General features: G+C 28.7%; 1 protein-coding gene across 2 annotated transcripts in view; it reads left to right on the forward strand.

The window, feature by feature from the left end:
* Nucleotides 1-25,639, forward strand: part of LOC123293526 (extracellular sulfatase SULF-1 homolog) — a 59,174-nt gene that overhangs the window by 21,159 nt on the left and 12,376 nt on the right. For both annotated transcript variants that reach the window (XM_044874378.1, XM_044874379.1), the window contains exons 3-4: nt 13,766-13,917; nt 18,792-18,961. In XM_044874378.1, the coding sequence (XP_044730313.1) occupies nt 13,766-13,917; nt 18,792-18,961 (322 nt within the window). The remainder of the gene's footprint in view (nt 1-13,765; nt 13,918-18,791; nt 18,962-25,639) is intronic.

A 25,639-nucleotide genomic window follows, 5' to 3' on the forward strand; every position in this document is an offset into this window, starting at 1 on the left:
TGTCTTTGTAAACGTTGAAAATTTTCAAAAGGGTAGACAATTAAAGCTTTTTCATTATTTTCAATAGTACAATATTTAAAATGGGCATTAAATATTGTTTTGTGCAGTAATGAGATTTTAATTCGACATTTGTTTTAAATTGATAAATATTCATTTCGCAAATATTCAATAATATTTAAAAAATTCAGACCACCCATATCACTTTTGATTTTAAAATTAATTAAAATAATCACAGGAAATAGGCGGTTTTCCATAGGTGTTTTGATTTTTTTTGAAATAGCATGCAAATGGAAGTAAATAATTTTTAGAGTCTATTAAAAAGTAACAGAGGGCGTTATAATCTAAACACATATATCTTGTAACAATATAATATAAATCGATTATTTTATAACAGTTGACATTCAATTTTAATAACACCCACACAAAATATTGTAATAAGTAATGCGTAAGAAATATAAAAAAATTAAAATTTATTTTTAGACATGGGGGTCGGCACATCTTTAATCAAACCGTTATGACAACATCCAACGCATTAGACCGCTGTGATCAGTGGCGGACTTAAGCAGTTGTCAAACGAACGATTGTTTCCTAGGCCCTCCTGGTAGATGAATCCAAAGCCCCCTCTATCAAAATCAGCTCTGTTTTTCATTGTAAAATTTTCCGCTTTCCTTCCTCCTGCTTATCTTTTCTGCATTACCATAAAAAATTGAACATAACTTAAGTAATTTTTTTTTTAAATCGGCATCATTTGTAACGATGAATCGGTTTTTACGACCAATTGGCATAATTCTGACTGAATCCAATAAAATGGCATATACGAATATTGTCTTTGATAATTTCGTAGAACGGCATACGGGTTTAACGCCCAGAGTATTTTTAATGAAAGTTTTTTGTTGGATGACAGTAATTTTTTTGTGTAAGGACCAGGTTTACGATTTTTCTAGGGGAATATTTAGTGATTCTTGTACTAAAATCATCTTTCTCTTAAGTAATTTTTTTTTAAATCGGCACCATTTTTTACGGTGAATCGGTTTTTACGGCATAGGTCTGACTGACTCCAATAAAATGGCATATACGAATATTTTGTCTTTGATAATGTCGTAGAACGATATGCGGGTTTAACGCCCAGAGTATTTGTTATGAAAATTTTTTATTGGTTGACAGTAATTTTTTTTTGTATGAGGACCAAGTTTACGATTTTTTCTAGAGGAATATTTAGTGATTCTGTCACTAAAATCATCTTTCCCTGGCAAAAAATGAAATCTCGCTTGCACATAAGATAAACTGGACTAGCAAAGAGTCAAATTAGGGCGTTCCAATTCGATGAAGGGAGATTTTAATGAAATAGACACTAAATTTCACTCTGAAAGATAGTTATTCTAATAAGAAATGTCTGCCCTGAAAATTGGGGCCTAATAATAACGGCCCCCTGGGCTTTATTTTACAATCCGTCACTGCATTGCTGCAATTAACAAAATTTTTCATATGTAATAAGTACCTACTTAAAACTTATTAAAAAATTTCTTAATCAATAGAAAAATTAATGTCAATTAAAATTTATGATTACTTGTTTTATAAATGTAGGTGAATTAAAAACTGTTTTAGAAATTGTAGTGATAATTATCTACGCAATGAACAAAAAGTTGTTTCATAATTCATGTCTATTTAATCGAAAAACTTGCATACAAATATCTAAATAACACGAGTTATTAAAAATTGCAAAATTATAAAAAATCCCAACTTAAAATAACAAATCTCTTTACGGCAAAAGATACAAATTTTAAGTTTCATCACGCATTTTTTTAAATTATTGCGAACTAAAATTTATAGAATTATTTTGGAAATTTTAACATAATAAAATCAACTTACAAAAAATGAAGTTTGAATGAATAGAAGACTTGAAGGCTTATCTTCTCTATCAATGGAAAAAAATTTTTCGCTTTTCATATTTTTCATTGATTGTAATTTGACTAACGTGCATGTTTTAAGAAAGTTGTTGACTACACGACATGTGAAAAAAATGGGTGTGGTAAAAATTTCCAAAGAGTTTAAAATGAAAGGCAATTTTTCGAAACTTATTAATCTTAAACTATATTCCTGCCACGGTATTTATTTTAATATGAACGACAGGCTACAAAAATGGTCGATAAATACGAAAATTTTCCTTATTACCAAATTTGTCTTTCTGGTGATTATGATGATATGTCATCCATACATTTGGGTCGTATATCGAATGTATCGTATCGGCTGTGGTTAAAGTGAATGGTAGATTTTCTAGAAAGCTTTTTCTTTTCCCAGCAATATTACAGCTTCTAGTTCATTTTTTCTGGTGATATGTCCCAAAAAAATTCCTTATATTTTTTTATTTTTAGCATTTTTTGTTTGACCTGATCTTTCCCACTGTTTTTCGTACCATAAAGTCATTCATTTCATCGTATTTTTGTACAATTAACTACTCTTAAAAGAAAACATGAGATAATCAATGCAAGATCAAAGCTCAGAGGGACCGACATCTATATTCGAGAAGATTTTACAAGGAATATCATAATGCAAAGAAAAGAGTTACTACCTCTGCTTAATTCTGAACGCAGTAAAGGCATAAGAGCAGTACTTCGATATAATAAATTAATTACTCCCGAAAAAGTTTTTCTCTACGACTTGGTGGAAAAAAGAATAAAATCATTTCCGAACCGTCGGTCAACTGTCGAAACTTCAAGAGCGACTAAGAGTTCCGGTTCTAATTCCTCGGAATCTGAAATTGAGCACAAATCTTCAACAAGCAAAACACCTTCATCCAAAAAACGAAAGAAAATTATAAGAAGAAACCGGGTGAATTCAATTCGAGACTTTTTCCATGACAAACCACTTGAACCATATCAGAAACACGAATCATCTGAACAACTTTTGTCATCTCAGTCAGACTCAAAAAACTCCAAGCGCAATATAATCTCAACAAATTCGACAAACGCAAACTAACTATTCGATTTTGGAATGCAGAAGGTCTACGAAATGTTTTTGATGAAGGCATTGAATTAGATTCGGTGGACATATGGTGTATTTGTGAAACTTGGGCAGTAAGTGAAGAGATTATCTTACCTGAAGCGTTTTCGAAATACAAAATAATTTATTCGGGTGCAGTAAAACAAAAAAGTAAAGGTCGTGCAAGTGGTGGCTTGGCGATTCTGTTAAAGGAATTGTTTTGTTTTGTTATTCTCGATAAAACGGAATGGTGGTTAATTTTGAAGATCTCTCTTACTAAATTTGAATTTGTTTTATGTATTGTATATTTTAAGCCGTCTTCTGATCTCTCTCATGTTTTAAATGGATATGTGTACATTAAAAAGATTTTTCTATTTTATCAAGACTATTATGTGTACCAGATCCTTTATTCTTAATGAGTAATTTAAATTATAACATTCTTTGCTTAAAAAATGGTCAAATTTTTAGTATTAATTTTCTCTTTTTCTTTTTGTAAGTGTGTTTTTTTTTCTCTTCTTTTGGCTGAATTTTGTATTTTGTCATTTATGAATTCTTATTTTCAGTTTTTTCATTTTTTATCGTTTATTTTTTGTAAAATAACTTATCTGGATTCTATTTATTTTAATGATCACTTATTGTACTAATCTTATTTGTAATGATGCGTAAAGCTTATTTGTAATATTTTTTGTTTTTTTTGATAAATCACGAACTCTTTTGTACAAGTTTTATAAACTTAAACAAATAAATAAATAAATAAAATAAATAAATAAAGTCATTCCATTGAAATTGCCTTTATAAATCCTCCAAACGAATGAAAATGATTACAAAATTTTGACATCCTTTTATATTTACGGTCGTAAAATTGCAGAATTCTCATTTTGGCAGAAGTTATCGTAGATGTAAGCTTTTATATGTCTTTATTAAAAGAGTCTTTTACAACCACTAATTGAAGCTATACCTGCAAATTTTAACTACCTATCTTTTATGGTTTTGGAGAAAATAGACATCAAAGTTTTGGCCTAATTTGTGATGTCACAGTGATGTTTAAGAAAAATTTTTCAAACAAAAGTTATTAATTTTTTATAAGGAACATTTTTTTACATTTTAACTTTTGTACTATATCTACAGTTTACAAGATGGGTCGTACGAACCCAAGACCTTGCTTTACGATGCTCATTTACAAACTTAAACTCACTTTTTACGTCTTGAGCGAGCTTTAAAAATTTCAGGTTGGTATCCCTTCGTTTTTGAGTTATCCTGTCCACGGACGGACAGACAAACAATACCGTAAATGGAATAATTAATTTATTTTATGAACACCAAAATGGTACCAAAATTTTGTTCGTAGCATCAATATTTTTAATCGTTACAAACTTGGGACTAACCTTAATAGACCTTGATATCTATAAATATATAGGAGACTTTCTATAGATATAGATAGATAGATAGATAGATAGATAGATAGTCACTCATCACGATATCTCTGGAACTATAAGACCTAGAGACTTGAAATTTGGCAGGAATATTCCTTTTGCCAAGTAAAGGGTCAGCTAAGAACGGATTTTACGAAATTCCACCCACAAGGGGGGGTTGCGGGGGTGTTCATGAATAAAAAATTCATATTTTTCAATTATGGCTTTTAATAGTTCAAAACTTGGTCAGAATGTTTTAAATTACATTTAGAAATTTTTTTAACCTTCGGAGGGTAGAAAGGTGTAGCGAGAAAGTGGGAAGGAAATATCGAATATTTACAAATATACCTAAGTGGGGTATCAAATAAAAGAGCATGACGTGTACATTACAAAACTGTTATCCAACGCAAGGAAATGTGGAGGGAAGGGTGCAAGTGGGGATGTTGCCTTTACGCCACGCAAAGCGGGCGGGTAACAGCTAGTATAATTTATATATACAGAGTATACAAATATTATGAATTATGAATATTTAATATGATTAGTTAATTAGATCAGACATTTAATGCATCCTTTAATGACTATAATTGTTAAAATATCACATCTATTGAATTACACATAATAACCGAAGCAAATCGAATCATAATATATCCGATATATAGTTATAGTTAGTTAGTTCATTACACGCTCCTTAACCTTTCCATTTACGGGTTACTTGTTGTATTTCATTTACTTTACAAGAGAACTTCTTACATTAATTCTAAGAAATCAGTTGATGATTTTTTTTTAAATACTTTCGCGTAACACAACACATTTTATAACAACAATCTTCGTTATTGTGTTAAAATGGAGAAGATGAAAAAAGTAAAATAAAAAAAAAGTGTACAAAAGGGCACTCAACTGGTTAACTATATGTGTTTCTCTTGTGGACTAATGATCGTTTATAAAATATGAACATAAAAGGATACGTTAGAACAGAAGAATCTACTGTATTGATTTTTATATGTTTGTTATGGGAGACTTTATTGATTCATTAATTAATACATTTATTTTTTTATGTATTTTAAAATGGTTTAATTATTTCTTTTAATTAATTATTAATCATTAAAGTTAAATTATTATTTTTTAAATGTTACCGCTACTTTTCATTTCAATAAATATAAAGCGTTTATTTATGATTTTTATTTTCATTTTTAAGGTAGTACGAGCGAAAAGGCAAGTTTAGACTGGTTGAAATTATTCATACCTTATTTTCAACTTTGATAATTTATTTTGTTATGACTTCATGAATTTAGACAAAAAATAGGAAAAAAAAATTTTCAATATCTGCCTTGGTTTTCGAAATCTTGAAAGCTAAATAATTAAACAAAATTTTCAATTTTCGATGTTTTAAATTATTCTAGATATCGAAAAATTTTACTTTTACTTGTCGTCTTATATTGTTATAACATAATTCAGCATCAAAATTGAAAAAATATAATTTTTTTAAATTTGTGTTCCCACTATCCTGCTTAAACATCCTTAATTAGTAGGGCACAACGGTTTTTTTTAAAGTAATTTATTAAGGTTTTAAACTAATTTAAATTGTTTTTTTTTTTATTTCCACCGACTAGTATTGGGGAAATCTGTGAAAATATATCATCCATCTACCGTTTTTCCATAAAACCAATGTTAAATATACCTACTTTTGAAGTCATTTATTTACATAATCGAGCAACACCCTCCTCCTATATGTCTACTTTTGAAGTCATTAATTAATTTAAATAATCGGGTAACCCCCCGATTTAGACTTAATCCAACTTCATATAAATCCTGGCGCTCGTACATTCTTAAGAAAATAAGTATGATTTATTCTATAAGTGATTTTCTCTAAATCTTTAGACATCAATATTTAAAAAAATATGGTATATATCGAAAAATTTTACTCTTAATTTTCGTCTAATTTTTCCAAGTTCTAACAGAATCACCCTCAAAATTTGAAATGTAAGTCTAAAATATTTGCATACACTCTTTTTTTTTGGAAACGTCCTTAATAGCAGAAAATGGTTTCATCACTTAATAGCCTTCAGATATTTTTAATTATTTTATTCCAGGATACTGCATACACTCCACTTTGCTTAGTTTTGAATTTTCACTTTTTTCGATTTTTTTTACCTAGGTTTTAAAAATGAACTCAATTAGAACATCTGTAAAATATTTATACAAAGTTAAATTATGTACATAATTTTTGTTTGTTTCTACAATCAATATTTTTAATCCTTAAAAACTTTGACCTATACATAAAATACTACTTGTATGTGAATTCTATAAAATAAAATAAACTCGTAATAAAATATATACACAGAAAAAATTTTTAATAAATCTCTATTATATTATAAATGCGAAAGTAAACATGTTTGTTAGTTAGTTTGTTTGTTACGCTTTCAAACTAAAACTACCGAATGGTTTTTAATGAAACTGTACAGCAATATAACTCATACTTCAGAATAACACATGAGCTATATCTGACATTTACTATTTTAAATTTTTACAGAAATCTGTAATTTATGGTTCAAAGTAATGATTATAGATGGACCAGATCTATAATCATCATTTTGAACCATAAAATAAAGTATTATGTAAAAATTTAAAATAGTAAATGTCAAACCATTCATAGCCAACTTTTGTGATATACTCAATGAATTATGACTATTTTTCATTTAACAAAATTGAAAACTGTACACACCAAGAAAGATGGCGGCTATAAAGAGGTGTTTTTTACTTTTAAGCCCAGTGAAACGGGCGGATATCAGGCTAGTATTTAGTATAGATATAGAAATTTTTTTTTGATACCTCTAGCATAATTATTTTTTAATGAATAAAAGTTTATATCAAAGTTCAAATCAATAAATTATTTAAATCCAATAATAATTAAATCATTAATTAAATTTAATTAGTAGAACAAATTTCATTTCACTTTTTTTTTTATACAAGAATATATTCAACCCTCGACTTACAATATCCATATATTACTGGATTCTTAAAAATGTAATAAATAATACAATACAATATATTTATACGTAATTGAAGATAATATTCGACTCAATATAGTTTAAAATACTTTTAATTTATTTACACTTAATTTAGAAAAGTGAATCTGATTCTGCGCAATGTGCATAGAAGTTTTATTACTTCATAGTACTTAAATTATTCTTTAAAAATTAGCAGTACATAGTCGGTGTGGTAGTCCATACGACTAACTTCCCAAAACATTAATAAAAAGGTCTTGTTAGCCTTCATAGATTATTCTTCGAGCATGTACTGCAGCTTATGCTGGAACGATCATTATCTCCATAGATAAATGATGTGTTTTATCTACTTTATTAACCAGTCACGTGTTAATGTCATAACTGGTTCGCGAGATAATCGAGGCGAAAGAATCCGAACGAACATACGCACAAAGGTATACACAGACACAGATATCACATGGAAAAGGTTTGATTCGGATATTGTGGCCTTGAAACCGCGGAAATATGTAAAACTGGAGATTTTCAAAATCGGCCCCATTACATTAACTTCCTCTGGGAAGTTAAAAATGTGAACTATTTTTCTAACCATAATGAGATAAACCAAAACGACTGCTTAGATAAAATGAAAATTTGATATTATGACCTAAGGATTCTTTACACTTTAAGGCCCATGCTGATAAATTATGAAAATCAGCAGTAAAGATATAGATGTGCCATTACCCCGTTTCGAGAAAAAATCTCGAGTAGTACTAGCTTTATTGCCAAATTGAGTACCAAATATTCAATTTTTCTAAAGAATTTATGCTCTAACAGCATCTGCTATCCTTTTCTGGTCGAAATCCGAAATCGAACCGACACATTCTTACAAGTCTGACAAACTGTCACAAATGTTCTGATCAATTTTTTTACTAGATTTTTTGTATCAAAATTATCGAATCCATTTTTTTTTTTTTTTTTTTTTGAGTTTTTTCAACCATTTAGAGTGATTATTTTGAAAATTATAATTCTTATCAATTTTTAAAAAACGCGATTTTTTTTTTCTTGTGTCAAAATTACTCTAGGAAAGGAAATAATTTTAATCAAACTTGAAAACAAAAAACTTTGTTCGAACCAGTAAAGCCTTTTTTTTAATTTATTTTTGTTAACTATAATTTATTACTTTAATTCCAAATTTAGAAGAATATTTTTATCATTTTTGAAGAACTGTCTGTACATTTAAATGACTACATAATTTGTTAATAACAAAAAAAATTGCAAAAAATATTATGTAAATACATAACTGCCTTGAACTCTGATTTAAAGATTCATTTGTTTTGATTGAAGAACTTTACGAACTCAAATATCCTTCAGTCATTTAATAACCATAAAGTATTTTTCATATTAATTATATTATTTACTAGCTTGATACTCGCCCGCTTCACTGGGCTCAAAAGTAAAAACCACAGCTTTAAAGCCTCCACCTCTCTTGATCTCACTTATCCCCCTTCCATAAAACTTGAAGGGATTTTTTTACGCAGCTAAAAGATATGCACAGTTTTCAATTTTTTAATTTGTAAAATATTCATAATTGATTGAGTATATCAAACAAGGTGGCCATGATTTGTTTGACATTTACTGTTTTCAATTTTTGCAGAAATCTTTAATTTATGGTTCAAAATGATAATCATTTTGCTCCATCTGTGATCATTATTTGAACCATAAATTAAAGATTTCTGTAAAAATTTAAAATAGTAAATGTCAGATTAATTTTTTTTTTAAATATCTATATCTTTATAAATTATGGCTCATGTGTTATTCTGATGTATGAGCTATATTGCTGTACAGTTTCATTAAAAAGAAAGCGTAACAAACAAACAAACAAACATCCTTATTTTTACATTTATAATATATAGGGATTATAAGTGTAGCCGCTAGGTGAGGCGAGAGTAACATATATTGTTTTGATTTGCAAAAACATGATGTTATCGGCTCGTTTCGTCTCGTTCCTACAGTTGAAAATTTTCTTGAAATTTTTCTTATACCTTTTTGTCTCGTCTTTATGTGGAATATTTATCGAAGATCGGGATTTATTTTTAACACTTCGTCTATTGTTGATTTATTATCGTATTTTCTCGTTTTCTGATTTTTCTGGTCACGGTTTTAACTTTTTGAATGGCTTCCTTTTGAAGAGTCTATCAAACTTTCCTCTACGGTTTCTTTTCGAAAAGGCTGCGTTTTCAACTGATCATGATGACGTCATATTTGAGTTAACTTTCTGAAAAATGGCAGCAGGGAATATGTCGGACACTATGATCACTTGATAACATTAACAATTATTAAACAATTCAGCATAAGTGAACCATGTACGTATTCAAAAACAAAAATACTTAAGTACGGCATGTTCGAGTTGGTGTATGGGCTCATCGGTGCCGTATTTTTGTTGGACAAAATATTTTATTGTTTAATAATTATTAATGTTATCAAGTGGTCATATTGTCCGACAAATTCTCTGCTGCATTTTGCAGAACGATAACACAAATATGACGCCATCATGCTCATTTGAAAACGTATCCTTTTCGAAGAAAATCGTTGAGGAAAGTTTGGTTGATTCGACCTCGTTTCTAGTATGTAAAAAAACTCTCGGTGTCTCACGGTCTAATACGGTATGTTTATATGTACACAGATTTAATAATTTTCTTAATAAATAATTACTTAATATAATAATTATTTAATTATATAGTTCGTAGTTTATATTTATATACTTATATATTTATGTAATTAGGGAAAATCCAAATGTTAGAATGATGTCACCCATATACTTACTAGGGTCATTGTTAATTAGATATACTAATGAAATAATTTAACAAGTTGTGCAGAACAATTATTTAAATAGAAATGAAATATTAAAATAATTGTTTCTTTATTCCTTTTTTAATTTTTATACCATGCATATATGAAATATACATAGTATATTAAGTTTAGTCCCAAGTTTGTAACGCCTAAAAATAATGATGCTAGGAAAAAAATTTTGTCATAGGTGTTCATAAAATCATCTAATTAGTCCATTTCCGGTTGTCCGTCCGTCCGTCCGTCCGTCTGTGGACACGATAACTCAAAAACGAAAAAAGATATCGAACTGAACTTTTTACAGCGTACTCAGGACGTAAAAAGTGAGGTCAAGTTCGTAAATGAGCATCATAGGTCAACTGGATCTTGGGTCCGTAGGACCCATCTTGTAAACCGTTAGAGATAGAACAAAAGTTTAAATGTTCCTTATCAAAAATTAAACAACTTTTGTTTGAAACATTTTTTCGTAAACATCACTGTTTACTCGTGAGAGCGCCAATTAGGCGGAAATTTTATAATATGTACTATACTTGATTATCAGTTATGTATGTGTCACATGTTTGTATGTGTAATGTGATAAAGAAATCAACACTGACTATGCATGGTATTTCAACAATTAACTCAGTCAATTGTTTGTTTTCACTTGTTTTTAATGTATACTTATATCATTTTTCGCAATTCATTGAAAATAAACTTTAGCACATACGTTGCACCATGTATTTTAGTACAATACTAGTACACAAATACCACGGGAAATTCTACTCAATCAGTCATGAATTACCTATTATGTACTAAAAATTCAGATTTTTGATATATGAATGCAAATCGAACTTGTATTTGCCACTTGTTGTTTCGAATTGTGTTTCGAAGAGATTCGATTATTATATCAAAATTACCCTAAGAAAAAGCTTTGATCCAATTAAGAGACCAAAAATATTTTCCTTCTTTAAGTACCCTTTTAAAAATTCGGGAAGTCTCAACGAAAAAATCTCCAAAAAGAATTATATTCGAACTACGAGCTTCTTGACTAAATTATGTATTATGGATAAGAGTTACAAGTTATTCGCTAATTACTTAAAATATCCAAATTGAAATTTTTAGAATATTGTACAAAACTTAGTAACTTGACGATTCTCTGTACTATATGCAAATTTTATTGTTATTGTACTTATAATTAAAAATTATGGCCATAACTTTGTGTAACCTCCATGTGCTGACAATATGGGATACAAGTAATTAATACCTACTGAATTTAAGAAATTACGATTATATTAAAAAAATGTTAAAATTATGTTAAAGAATTAATGGTATTGTATATGTCATTTTTCTTAACTTTCAGTTTAAAATAGGGCTGTTATAAGTTTGGCGTGTTTTTGAATCTGCGTGTCTATTTGTGGCATCAAATGTTCTAAACGGATGCATCTATTTTGATTTTTGTTTGAAATTATCACCAATTTTCTAGTTGTTATCGTATGCGGAACTCAAACTCGAAACAAAGCGAGAAACTCTTGCGAACAACATTCCAAAAAAAATCGGTTCATCCGTTAAGGAGCTACGATGTCACAAACGAATCGATCAGAATTGATTTTGTATGGGGGGTTTCTTTAAATTTGTAAATTAATGTTCTTGTCACTGTGTTCAAAAAATTTACAAGGTTTGTTTAGCATCGCATCATACTTAAATTTCGTATAAGATATTATAATTTTTTTATGCTGGTTTTCCACTAAACGTACAACGTACAGTGTTGAGTTTTTAAAACAAAACTGAAACTGTAATTGCCATTACATTGCCAGTCTTCAAAAAGCTTTGTTTGGCTATGTCGGTCCGTTTGGTGGAAAACCGCCTTTAGATTCTATTATTAAAGTTTTTATTCTCTTAATCCGTAAAAACAACGTATCTGTATCTGTGTTTTTTATCCTCAGTTTAAAAATTATTTATTCTTTATATCATCGTATTTTATTCAATAATTGTAAAAATTTAAATTACAATAATTGAATGAAATACGATGATATCCTAGTTGCTGGTCTGCAATACTCAAATTAGTAAACAAAGGATATTTGAATAGCAAGATAGTCCACCTTGGAAATTTATAAAGCCACTAATAGCCTGGTGAAGGTACTGGGTCCAGGTTTTGTCATGGTTTCCTGATATCAATCAGCCCCAGAAGAGTACTTGCTTTTCAAGGGTTCTGAAAACTTTATGAGGATTGAGGTCTCTAGCCCTTATGATAGATTTAGTCATTGTAGTAAACTATCTAAAATTTTGGACCAATTTATTTTGAATTTGAAATTTATTATCAAAAAGTACTGACTTTGGATACATTTTTCCCCTTCTTCAAGATAAGCTAATACCTTCAGTACATTGCCTTCAGTAATGAAGTAGAAAAAAAATTATATTCTATGAATTTGCATACGGAGGTAAAATGTGTATGAATGAATTCTTAATTATTATGGTTTTGGACTAACATCAACTTTGATTTGAATTTTTTTTCTTAATTAATAAAATCAAATCAAATCAAATCAACCTACAACTCTTTCAAAATAAATTTATTGTTAACAACAATGAATGATTTCATTCAAATTGATTAAGAGGCGTTATTCAATGTCAAATATTATATTTTTTTTGTTTTTTTTTAGGATTCCGTAGTAAGAACTAACTATTATAAATTATCTAATAAATTTTCTACTTAGCTATTATATCAATCTAAACACGGACAAATTTCATTGTAAAGTTAAATTTAATTTAAACAAATGAAAACAAACAATTGATTGAGTTAATTGTTGAAATACCATGTATAAACAGTTTTAATTACTCTGTCACATACATACATACATACATAAATACATACATGTCACTCATATGTAATTGACATTCCCATATAATACATACTATACAATTTGCGCCTAATTTGCAGACTCACGGATAAACAGTGATGTTTACAAAAAAAATGTTTCAAACAAAAGTTGTTTATTTTTTTATAAGAAAAATTTTTATATTTAAACTTTAGTTCTATCTCTAACGGTTTACAAGATAGGTCCTCAAACACTAGATCCAATTGAGCTATGTTGCTCATTTACGAACTCGACCTCACTTTTTACGTCTTAAGCACGCTATAAATAATTTTCGTTTTTGAGTAATCGTGATGACAAAGAGGCAGACGACAGACGACAGACAGACAGGCAGACAGACAAATGGAAATAGACTAATTAAGTGATTTTATGTACACCAAAATTTTGTTCATAGCAACAATATTTTTAAGCGTTCCAAATTTAGGACTAAACTTAGTATATTTTGGTATATTTCATAAACATGGTATAACAAACCCTTTTTTTAATTTTTACGAGATACAGATCAGAATTTTTCATGTTTTTAAACGAATATTTTAAAGAAATTTGCTAAAAATCTATCGCAGACCTAAAATTTCCTTTCCTCTTGTGGTATCTTTTATTTACTATTTTCTTTCAATTTATGTATTTCGTCAAAATTTTAATTATCTGATTACAAATAACATTACATAACATTGAGCTTTCTTTTTTGTTACAGGATATTTTGGAAAATATTTAAATAAATACAATGGTTCATATATACCACCTGGTTGGCGTGAATGGGGTGGTTTAATTATGAATTCAAAATATTATAATTATTCAATTAATATGAATGGTAAAAAAATTAAACATGGCGCTGATTATTATAAGGTAAGTTATAAAACAATGACTTCTTAAAACAAAATCACCAAAAATATAAAAATTGCTTAGAAAAATTAAATTATAAGAGTTTGAAAATAGCATTAAGATCATTTCATTGATTTATTAACGTTTCAAAAATTATTTGCAAATCTAGACTATGAGTTTTCTAAAAAAAATTCTAGCTATTTCTTCAAATTTCAATTAAACTCGATGGTAAATTAAATGAATTTAACATCAGAATCGTTTATAAAATGAATCAATGTTGTTTGTCTCAAATATAATTATAATTGCAGCAAATCAGACCGTTAAACTGCATTACATCAATTCATTATATTAAATAAAGATTTATACTTATTTTAAAATTGTATGGATAAAAATAGCATAATTTTAATTAAATTAAAAGCAAAGTTATATTTTTAAAAGTAGTGGTAAAATAAACAACTATACGAAATATGTATTTCAAGTAACCTATTTGTCAATGTAGCCTAACAGTGAAACTTCTCGATAAAATTTCAACAATTTCTTTAAATTAACAAACGCACGCTTGAAACCCTTCCCCACAAGAATTGAAAACTCTTTCTTTAATTTTATATATAAAATCTCAAAAATTTAAACATATTCTTTAACTGAAATTTTTTTGAAAATAAACTTTACAATTCGAAAATTTTTCACGATTTCCTCGCGCTTTAATTTACACAGGTTCTTAACAGTTCACCCAAGTTAATGTTATGCAGATGTAGACCGGTGAAAAATATACAAATTTTTGAAAAGAGCCGTTATAATCATTTTATCTTGTTTAAAAACTATCAGAAAGAAAAAATTTTTAGCAAATCGTGTAATTTGAAATTATTTTCAATATCATTCTAATAAAACCTCTGCACAACGACCAAATGTTCCAAAAGCTGTATACATATACTATTTGATTCCTTTCATTAATCCCATGGTACATGGCCTTAACAGGAGTAGGTTTAAATTTATATTATTTTGTATGTTCATCAGCTTATCGATCCAAGCAATTTTTGTCCCACTGGCAAGATATCAGATTACAAATTTTCAACTACTTGCATCTAAAATAAGAATCCTCTCAAGTTACAGCAATGTGTGACGCCTTAAAATTATCGTAAAATTTATTAAATCATCAATCATTCCAAAACAGAACATGCCCCGCTTTTTCATTTGTCGCAAATACTCCCATGAAAATAAATAAAATTTTTTTGATGTACAAAACCAAATAAGTATTTTTTGGTGACAGCGTTCTGTATAAATATAATCAGCAAAAGTATTAAAGAAAAATTTTTTTAACACAAAATTACCAAAATTTCAAAAGGATGCATCTCTGCGAAAAATCATTGAATTTGGAATCGCCGTAAATCATTTGAAAACTTGAACTATATAGTTTTGAAATTGCTAATACCGCTCGAAACCTTGTTTATTTTTCTTAAAAATGAACTATAAAAATTTCCCGTACCAAGATATTCGCTTTCCAAGCAAAATTAACACTTCTGGATTTAAAATCCTGTATCCTCTGAAATAATAATCTTCTTTTTTTTTTTTTTAATTTGTCACTCGCATTTATTTTAAATTTTGGTTAAATTTTGTGTTAAAAAAATATTCCTTTAATACTTTTACTGAGTGGTGAATCAAAAGTGTACATAATTTTTTCTTAAACAAATAACGTATAATTTGATATGATTAGATAAATATCTCTGTAGGCGACAAGGAATGCATCAGTCAGTCATAATATAATGCATACATAGTATACATACATACATACATCACACATCGTTCATATATTGCAACTTTAAAATAAATTCCACCTTTGAACTTTTTGTAACTTTCTATTGAATTAAATAAATGTTAGAAAAATAAATAAATAATATATGTTTATTATTATTGTATTAACTATGTCTAACTATATTTAATTTTATATAGTAATTGTTTATAATTCGTTCTGAGTGTTGGTTGTGATTTTTATTATTTACAATGCATATATAGTCCACGGTACAGCGTCCCTTTTTTATAAGTTATTTATGAAAATTCTAGAAAATGAAATGTCTTCTTTTCAGTAAAATATAGACTAGTAGATTGATATCCGCCCGTTTCACTGGGCTTAAAAGTAAAAACTACCGCTTTATAGCCTCCACCCTCTCTTGATATACACAGTTTTCAATTTTGTTAAATGTAAAATAATCATAATTCTTTGAGTATATTAGAATAGTTGGTCGTGATTTGTTTGACATTTATTATTTTAAATTTTTACAGAATTTTTTATTTATGGTTCAAAAAGATCATAGAATTGCTCGATTTATAATCATCATTTTGAACCATCAATTAAAGATTTCTGTAAAAATTTTAAAAAAATGGTAAATGTCAAATTAAATTTAATTTTTTTAAATATATCTTTATAAATTATAGTTCATGTGTTATTCTGATATATCAGCTATATTGCTGTACAATTTCATTAAAAACCATTCGCTAGGTCTAGCGTGAAAGCGTAACAAACAAACAAACATGCTTACTTTTATAATCTCACATTTATAATATATAGGGAAGGGATATCGAACATCAACATGAGTGGGGAGAGATAATTTCAAGGATATAGTGATATCTGGAAAACTGCTATTTCGACGTGTTCTTTTCAATCTCCTTTTAATTACTGAAATTTATTCCCACTCCTAAAATATTGGAAAACAAATTTCCATACTGAATTTCAGCTAAACGGGCAAACTAGACGGGATTCCGAGGAATATATCAAACAAACTTTTTTTGAAAAAAGCCTCAGTGACTGTGTGAGTAAAGGAGCAAACGCCTTTAATCGTTTGACTATTGCTGGGAGTTTTAATTATAATCAATGGGGCGGTAAATTGATCACACTGTCGCTTGAATAAGAACGAAGTAACGGACTCCACCCACATCATAAATTTAATTGTATATATGGATGTATTTTAAAATAAATAAAGATTAAAATAATCATGTGGATGGTTTCTGTTATAGATGTATGTCTGAAAAAAGGAGGTTAAATCCTATTATTAGGACTTCTAGACCTTCTTCACCTAAATTGTGCTAGAAAGCTATTTAAATTATTATATATATATTTTTTTTTTTTGAAACCGAGTAAATGTTAAGATGTGTCCTCTGGCAGTGGACACTTTTCAACTGTCATCCCAACCTTTTATGATTTCAAAAAAAAAAGAAAAAACAAAATAAAAAAGAAAATAATTCAATAAAATTCCTCAATTCAATCCCTATATATTATAAATTTGAAAGTAAGGATATTTGTTTGTTTGTTTGTTAGTTTGTTACGCTTTCACGCAAAAAATAGCGAATGGTTTTTAATGAAACTGTACAGCAATATATCAGAATAACACATGAGCTATAAATTAAAAAGATAGATAGATACTAAAAAAACAACTAATGGATCAAAATCTGCTCTATCACAGATAGAACAGAGTTATGATCATCATTTTGAACCATAAATTAAAGTTTTCGGTAAAAATTTAAAATAGTAATGTCACAATTCATGGCTGCCTTTTCTGATATACTCAATGAATTATGACTACTTTACAATTTAAAATAGAAAACTGTGCATATCTTTTAGCTGCGTAAAACAATCCCTTCAAGTGTTATGGAACGTTGATAAGTGAGATCAAAAGAGGTGGAGGTTATAAAGCGATGGTTTTTACTTTTAAGCCCAGTGAAGCAGGTGGGTATCAAGCTAGTAAAATAATAAACAACAAATAAAAAAGTGATTTTGTCCGACAATTTTACAAAACGAAGTGTCCGTTGTCCTATTTTCAGAAAATTCCGGACAACATATATCTGATTTGGCAAATTGTCGGACTAAATCACTTTACTATTCATTCTTTAATTACCATCGGCCTACGAAAGAAAAAGTTTTATTCTACAGAATTTTTCCAAAATTAAATGTTTTTTTTTAAAGCTCATAATAACGAAGTCACCTACGAAGTTTCAAGCTTTTAGTTTTTACTCATGAAAAGAGCGTTATACCATGGACTAATAATTTTATTTTTTCAATAAAATTTATTACCTATTATACTTTATGGGTTTTGCCCATAAGTGTTTTCGAAAACAATACTAGAAGTGATTACTGGCATGCAAGGAAAACATGAATAGAAACCGAACAATTAATAATAAACTTCAAAAAATTTATTTATGATACAATTATACAGAATACCCCCCCCCCTAAAATTTTCTGAATTGATTCAGACTAAGTCCAACTTCATATAAAAAAACATCAAGCCTTTTATCGAAAATTGCTCTGGCACTCGTACATTCTTAAGGGGCGGAATTTTTTTTTAAATAATGCGGTTTAAGCTCCGTTTTTATGACATACGCCTTATCACAGAGGCCACCCACATCATTATTTGTTAATCTTTATTTATTAAATTACATTCATATTTTACAATTACATTTATGATGTGAGTGGAATCGGTTCCTTCGTTCTTATCCAAGCGACGAAAAATGATCAATTCTGTACCCCCATTAATTATAAATTGTTCACACTGCCGCGGAATACCAAACTTCGGCGTTGAAGCCGCTTTATTTACGAATATTTCTTGATAAATATGTGACGTCGGACTTTGCAAGCATTAATACAACGTACGTTTATTCAAAATATTAAGTTTTTTCGTGATTACAATACTTTCTTTACTTTTAAAGCTTCCGAACTCTGTATGGAATCGTTTATTACATGTTTAACAACAATTTTTCATATCTACAAATATGAATAATATATGAATGGTAAAACCGGATTATAATAATTATGATTAACCCAAATATAGCAATACTTTTTTTTATATGGAAAAATTTGTGAGAAAATATCATCGAAAAAATTAATTATCTTTTTTTTTCTTTTGTTACAGGATTATTATCCAGATTTAATAACAAATGATTCAATAGCATTTTTACGACAAAGTAAACAGAATTTTGCTCGAAAACCGGTTATGTTAACTATGAGTTTTCCGGCTCCTCATGGTCCAGAAGATTCAGCACCGCAATATTCTGATATGTTTTTCAACGTCACTTCACACCAGTAAGTACATAATTTAAAGTTATTTTTCAAGGATTTTATCCAAATTTCTAAGTGGTATTTTTTAAATTGTTTCCATATATTTTTGTTCACAATCAAGTTGAGATTTAAGTTTTTTTAAAATTAATCCAGTAATGTATTTTTTTTAATGTCCTGAAGTGGGGACGAGGGTGTTTGTCACAGCTTTGAGAGGAGGTGTTTGTTTTAAAAAAAATCATACGCTTCAGTGACAGTTTCAAAAATTAACGCCCCTATAATAAAAGTCTATCGATGAAGACCTTTGAGTTCTTTAGTATCAAGTTTTTTTTCTTAAAATCTGTAAAATCGCCTTAGTTGTTGTTCGGAGAAATTCTCCGACTGGAGCTTTCGTTGTAAAATAAAAAGGTAGACAGATATTTTCACCAGAATACATCGTTCCCAACATGCTCTTTTTTGAACTTGTTCTAATGTTCAAATTGAACAAATTGATTTTAAAAACAAAAATTAACTAAGTCTGTCTATAATTACTAGATATGCCGTCACTCTGAAAGTTTTCCGACAAGATAAGGAATAAGATAATATCTAGAGAGCAGATTGACCAATTGTGAGCTCTTTCCCTTTCGTATTCTCTTTGTATCCTTTTCATAATCTTTGACTATTGAGAGTTCCAAGGCTAGCTGTTCATTTTTATACCATGTATATTTATTAAATACTAGGTTGATATCCGCCCGCTTCATTGGGCTTAAAAGTAAAAACCACCGCTTTAAAGCCTCCACTTCTCTTGATTTCACTTATCCCCCTTCCATAACACTTGAAGGGATTATTTTACGCGGCTAGGAGATATGCACATTTTTCAATTTTTAAAATTGTAAAATAGTCATAATTCATTGAGTATATCAGAAAGGTGGTCATGAATTGTGACATTTACTGCTTTAAATTTTTACAGAAATCTTTAAATCGTTCAAAATGATTATCCTTCTGCTCCATCTGTAATCGTCATTTTGAACCATAAATTAAAGGTTTCTGTAAAAATTTAAAATGGTAAATGTCAGATTAAATTTAATTAAAATTTTTGTCAATATTTTTATAATTTATAGCTCATGTGTTATTCAAATGTATGGGCTATATTGCTGTACAGTTTCATTAAAAACCATTCGCTAGTTTTTGCGTGAAAGCATAACAAACAAACAAACATCCTTACTTTCACATTTATAATATAATATATAGGGATAGGGATAAGGATATCAAGGTTGTCTGTTTGTCCATCTGTCTGTCCGTCTGTTAACACGATAACTCAATAGAAAAGGAGATATCCAGCTGAAATTTTTATAGCGTGCTCAGGACGTAAAAATTAAGGACGGCAAATTAAAAACTTGCCCGATAGGTTGAGGTACAAACAAATTCTCTATGAAATGCTAAAATGACACGACTACTTAGACAATTAATTTTATGTTTGTTTCAAAACTTCTACGCGGTACCCCTTTGTAACCTCACTCATGGATAATCTGCTTCTGCATAGCCTAATAAATTACAAAAATTTTTGTTGTTCATTTTGAATATTGTTTTCTGTAATACATCGATATTTTAGTTAATCCTAATTTTCCTATTTTAATCATAATATGTTATTATATTTAGAGAATTAAAAATTTCACTCAAGTTTAATGTGAAAGTTAAACAATAATTACACATATAAATTGTTTTCTTTCCATAAAAATACAAATTTGTCTTTATTCCATAAAGATATAAATATTTTCTTTAACAATCATTGATAAATTATCGGTAATTGTTATTGTAAATTGTAAACAGTTTTATTTTGTATGGCATTTGTTTGTTTTTTTTTGTCATTACAAAACAAGAATAAAGTGTCCTACATTTTTTAAATTTATCTCATTAATACATTCATTAATAAAATTTCAAGATTTCACTGCATCTGTTAATTACTACTCAAATTTAATTGACAGTTGAGTTGAAAATAAAAATCGTCAACTCAAATTAAAAATTTTATCCATGAGTCGTAAGATTTTATCATAAAAATGCCACAAAAATAGATTTCAATTCAAATTAGTTCATTGTTCTGGGTTCTAATGCATTTATTATGCAAAATTTTATACTGTTCATGCAAATTCCTCTTTGTAATTAATTAAATTGAAATAAATAAACAATGCAGTGAAGTTAATAATCGTATATCAAAGTTGTGTTGTCAAAACACATTTTAGAAAAATTTATCTAATATTTATTAAATTTTCATTTATTACCGGTTGTGTTTTCCAATCATAAAAAAATCTTTCGTGAACATTTAAAACTTAACTTTTCTTTTTATACCATGTATATGAAATATATCAAGGTATACTAAGTTTAGTCCCAAGTTTGTAACGCTTAAAAATATTGATACTAAGAACAAAATTTTGGTATAGGTGTTCATAAAATCATCTAATTAGTCCATTTCCGGTTGTCTGTCTGTCTGTCGTCTGTCATCACGATAACTCAAAAACGAAAAAAAATATCAAGTTGGAATTTTTAAAGTGAGTTCACAAATGAGCAACATAAGTCAATTGGGTCTTGGGTTCGTAGGACCCATCTTGAAAACCATTAGAGATAGAACAAAAGTTTAAAAGTAAAAAATGTTCCTTATAAAAAATAAACAACTTTTGTTTGAAACATTTTTGTTAACATCAATTAGATACAAATTTTATAGTATGTATATTTTATAGTATATGGGAATAACAGTTATGAATATGTGGCTACTAAAAATGGATATCTTTCTCACCTTAAAAACGATTGCGTCATCAACACTGTCTATCCATGATATTTAAATAATTAACTCATTCACTTGTTTGTTTTCACTTGTTAATAGCATAAGTAATGTTATATTATATTGGCTGTCCACGGGAGACACACTGAAACCATAGGGCCCATTGTGATGCCATATTTGCGTTTGATCACCTTTTCCGCTAATAATTTCATTTATCAGCTCCTCAATTATTTTAAGAGGCTGATTACACCTTCTTCATGCATATACCATGCACTACACCAGCCCATTACAAACATTAATTAAATTAATTCTTTTATTGTGACGGCGGGAATCGAACCCGCTATCCTAGGCATTTTGGTTGTTTTATTTGTACATCACAGTTGCTCGTCATATTTAAAGAACTTATATAATTAGCTAAGGGGTAGCCCTTACAGACTCAACTACTTTCTTTACAACAACACAATTTTTTCATCGTTTTTTCTAAACCCTAAAAATTACTTAAGCATTATGAAGCTGATATCTCAAGAGAGTCAATATTTGAGCTTAATCAATGCACAATTTTTTAAGTTTTTGAAGCACATCCCTTTCGTCCCTATTTCAACTCCTTACTCTGCTATATGCATGTTACATTACACATAAAAATCTTCCTCTTGAATCACTCTATCTATTAAAAAATCGCATCGAAATCTGTTGCGTATTTTTAAAGATCTAAGCATACATAGGGATTAGGAACAAACAGACGGAAGCGACTTTGTTTTATGCTATGTATTGATTATCAGTTATCTATGCTATGAATTATCTATTTTATGATATGTATTAGGGTATGAATTTCGATATCTACAATCCTGTCATAAATGATATCTACACCCTCTCGAAATTTCAAACTTCCATCATTAGTGATTTAGGTTGGACGATGATATATGAATCCGGACATTACTTTTTTCCCCTTCTGAAAGGGTTCTGATTTAAAATAATATTAGGAAAGAAAACGTCACAATCGGTGCTGTTCTTGAAGGCTTACACGCAAAAAAAATTGATTGATGCGATTATTAGTTCAGAACTACGAAAAATATGCAATATATCCAGCTAATGATGCATAACACATACTGTGTTATAAAATCTTTTATAATATATAAAATAATTATTTATAATGTATATAAAATGCAACCTCACGACTTAACTGTTCAGTCATGTGCATAAATTATAAAATTTTTCAAAATAAGTATACGAGTATTATAGGTATATCAAATTTTAAATACTAAATATGAAACATAAGAGTTATCTGCTTCATACCAGCTAAAATATATATCATTTTTATGTTAAATAATTTAATATAAAAATAGGAAGTGTCTAGTCACACGCTACAGTTAACGATCATTATTTTTCATGCATATTATACGCGAATCAATTGGCTATCAGAGTTATTTGATCACGTTTTACAACACAAATCTTCTAGATTGAATTTTGAATGGAGGATTGAAACTTCAATTCGGTTTTGCATGAACGTATTCCCCTTCGTGTTCCATACATGTAATTGTTATTTCACAAAATTGTTTCAAGTACACTTATAAATATCTCGGGAGTGAATTCTTGAACCGTTTCCCTTTTTATCTATTCAAAATGGTTTACATTTCTAAACGACCATTAATATGCCTGTCGTACTTTCTCAATTTGTGGGCATCCTGTACATTCAATGTCAAAAGTGCATAGCTGAATGTTGAGATTTTTTTAAAGCAGAGATTTTTATCAGGAATAATTTTTTTTTCGAAAAGCTTATAATAAAAATGTTTTCCATATGTAGCCAACTAAAGTAACACTCTGTATAAAGGATGTACCATTTTATTCTATTATGGCTAATAGCTCGTTTTGTATTTAACCAATCTAAAAATAACTTGCAGAGTTATTTAAAATAAAAAAATAAGAGTCTAAATGTCCGAGCGGTCTAAGGCGTTAGACTGTTTGTCTATTTAGGCTTAGGTTGCGGGTTCAAATCCAGACAGCGGCAGTGTGAACAATTATAATTAATGGAGGTGCAGAATTAATTTCTCACTTTGTCGTCGCTTGGATAAGAACGAAGTAACCGAATCCACCCACATCAAAATGTAATTGTAAATATGTATGAAGTTAAATAAATAAAGATTACCAAATATTGATGTGGGTGGCCTCTGTTATAGGCGTATATGTCAGAGAAACAGAGGTTAAACCCCATTATTATAAATTATTATAATAAAAAAATACTAACAAAAGTTGCAAAGTTTTGATGTTCTAACATCAGATTGGACCTATTTCTCCGGGTTGCTTTAATAGTCAATTTAAGAAGAAAAATATGCTAGCTTTAGAAAAATGTTTTAGACAAAAGTTATCAATGACAATGAAGGTCATTCGTCTGTAATAATAACTGTCTGTATTCAAGGTAATTTGAAGATCAAATTTAAAGTGTTACTCTATTAAAGCAACCCGAAGAACTATAGGTCCAATCTGACGTCAGAACATGATAGTCCCTCATTAAACTCTGAATCTTATGTTTAAGTTATTTTTTTATTTTGGGTCACTATACAAAACGACCAATTAGCCGTAAGAAATTAAAACGGTTCACTCTGTATATACATGAACATACTTTTTCAGTTAAACAGAGCAACATCATAATACTATTTTGAATCTAACTTGATATTGGACCTTATTAACTCATATATCGCTTATAGCGGCCAATTGTCATTGGAATTACTAATACGGTAGTTGCCTAATGTCGAATTTGCCATATTACGCATAAAACTGTAAAACTAAACTTGACATCATGACAAAATTTAAAAGTGAAATTGAAATTGATTAAAAATCGAAAGAAGTTATAAACATTCAAAAATTGATTGCCCATCTCCTTTTAGCAAAACAAAGTTTTATATGTATTTATATGGTGTTATCGGACAATAACGTCATTAACCTATATCTTCCTCTTTGCTTAATTAGGAATTTTGAACGTTCATATTTTGCGTACTTCTAAAGATTTTCAAAAACCAACTTCACTTTTATGCCCGTGCAGTGAGAATTCTTCACCTGAAGTCATAAAAAAATTTAATTGGAGAGCCTAAACCAACATGTGTACCATATGCACATACTTTCACTTTAATGTAAAAACGTACATACGTGTTATAATGAGTACCAAAATTTTTGATCCCTTCAATATCTTTTTAAGTGATTTTGACTGTATTATATATAAAAACAATTGTTATATTTATTCTTGTTGAAAAGTTTTCATTTCAAACGTACTTGTATAATAAGTTCATGTACAAAATATAATTATCGACATTTCTGCTTGAATTGCTTAGGTCAATACAATTTTTTTTTATGATGATAGCACCAACAATTTATAATTTAAAAGTTTTAACGTTAAACAGTGTTACATATGTTTACAGAGACAATCAACATCTTTATAAATGTGCTTTTTTTCAATTATTGACTAGAAATAACTCATGAAATGTTCATTTTTGTTGAGAATCTCTGAAAAATACAATCGTTCAATAACTTGCAACTTTAAACTACATAATATGGTCGTAACGCAGCTCGTAGCTGGAATAAATGTTTCGAAAAAAATTTTGGGATTGTCTCAATTTTTTCTGTTTGGCGATTGAGCGCACAATTTCTAAGATATTAATTAACATTGTAACAAAGTTGGGTGAACAAAAATCATGGAACTCGCGTTATCGTCACCGCCACTGTCATTGTGTGTGTTTGTAATTTAACTCCTCCTGAACGGATGGGCCGATTTTTATGAAATTTTCGTGTGTGTTCAAGTAAATGGATGCGAAAATGGTTTAGTTAATTCGGTCCACTACAAAGTGTTTTTGAGGGATTTGCACCAAAACCCATGAGATAAATGGTGAAAACGCATAAAAATTATATATTATATTACATCTTACAATTCAAATATATTTATTTGCGCTCCCATCATATTA

Source organism: Chrysoperla carnea, chromosome 2 (genome assembly GCF_905475395.1).
Source record: "Chrysoperla carnea chromosome 2, inChrCarn1.1, whole genome shotgun sequence".
NCBI lineage: Eukaryota > Metazoa > Arthropoda > Insecta > Neuroptera > Chrysopidae > Chrysoperla > Chrysoperla carnea.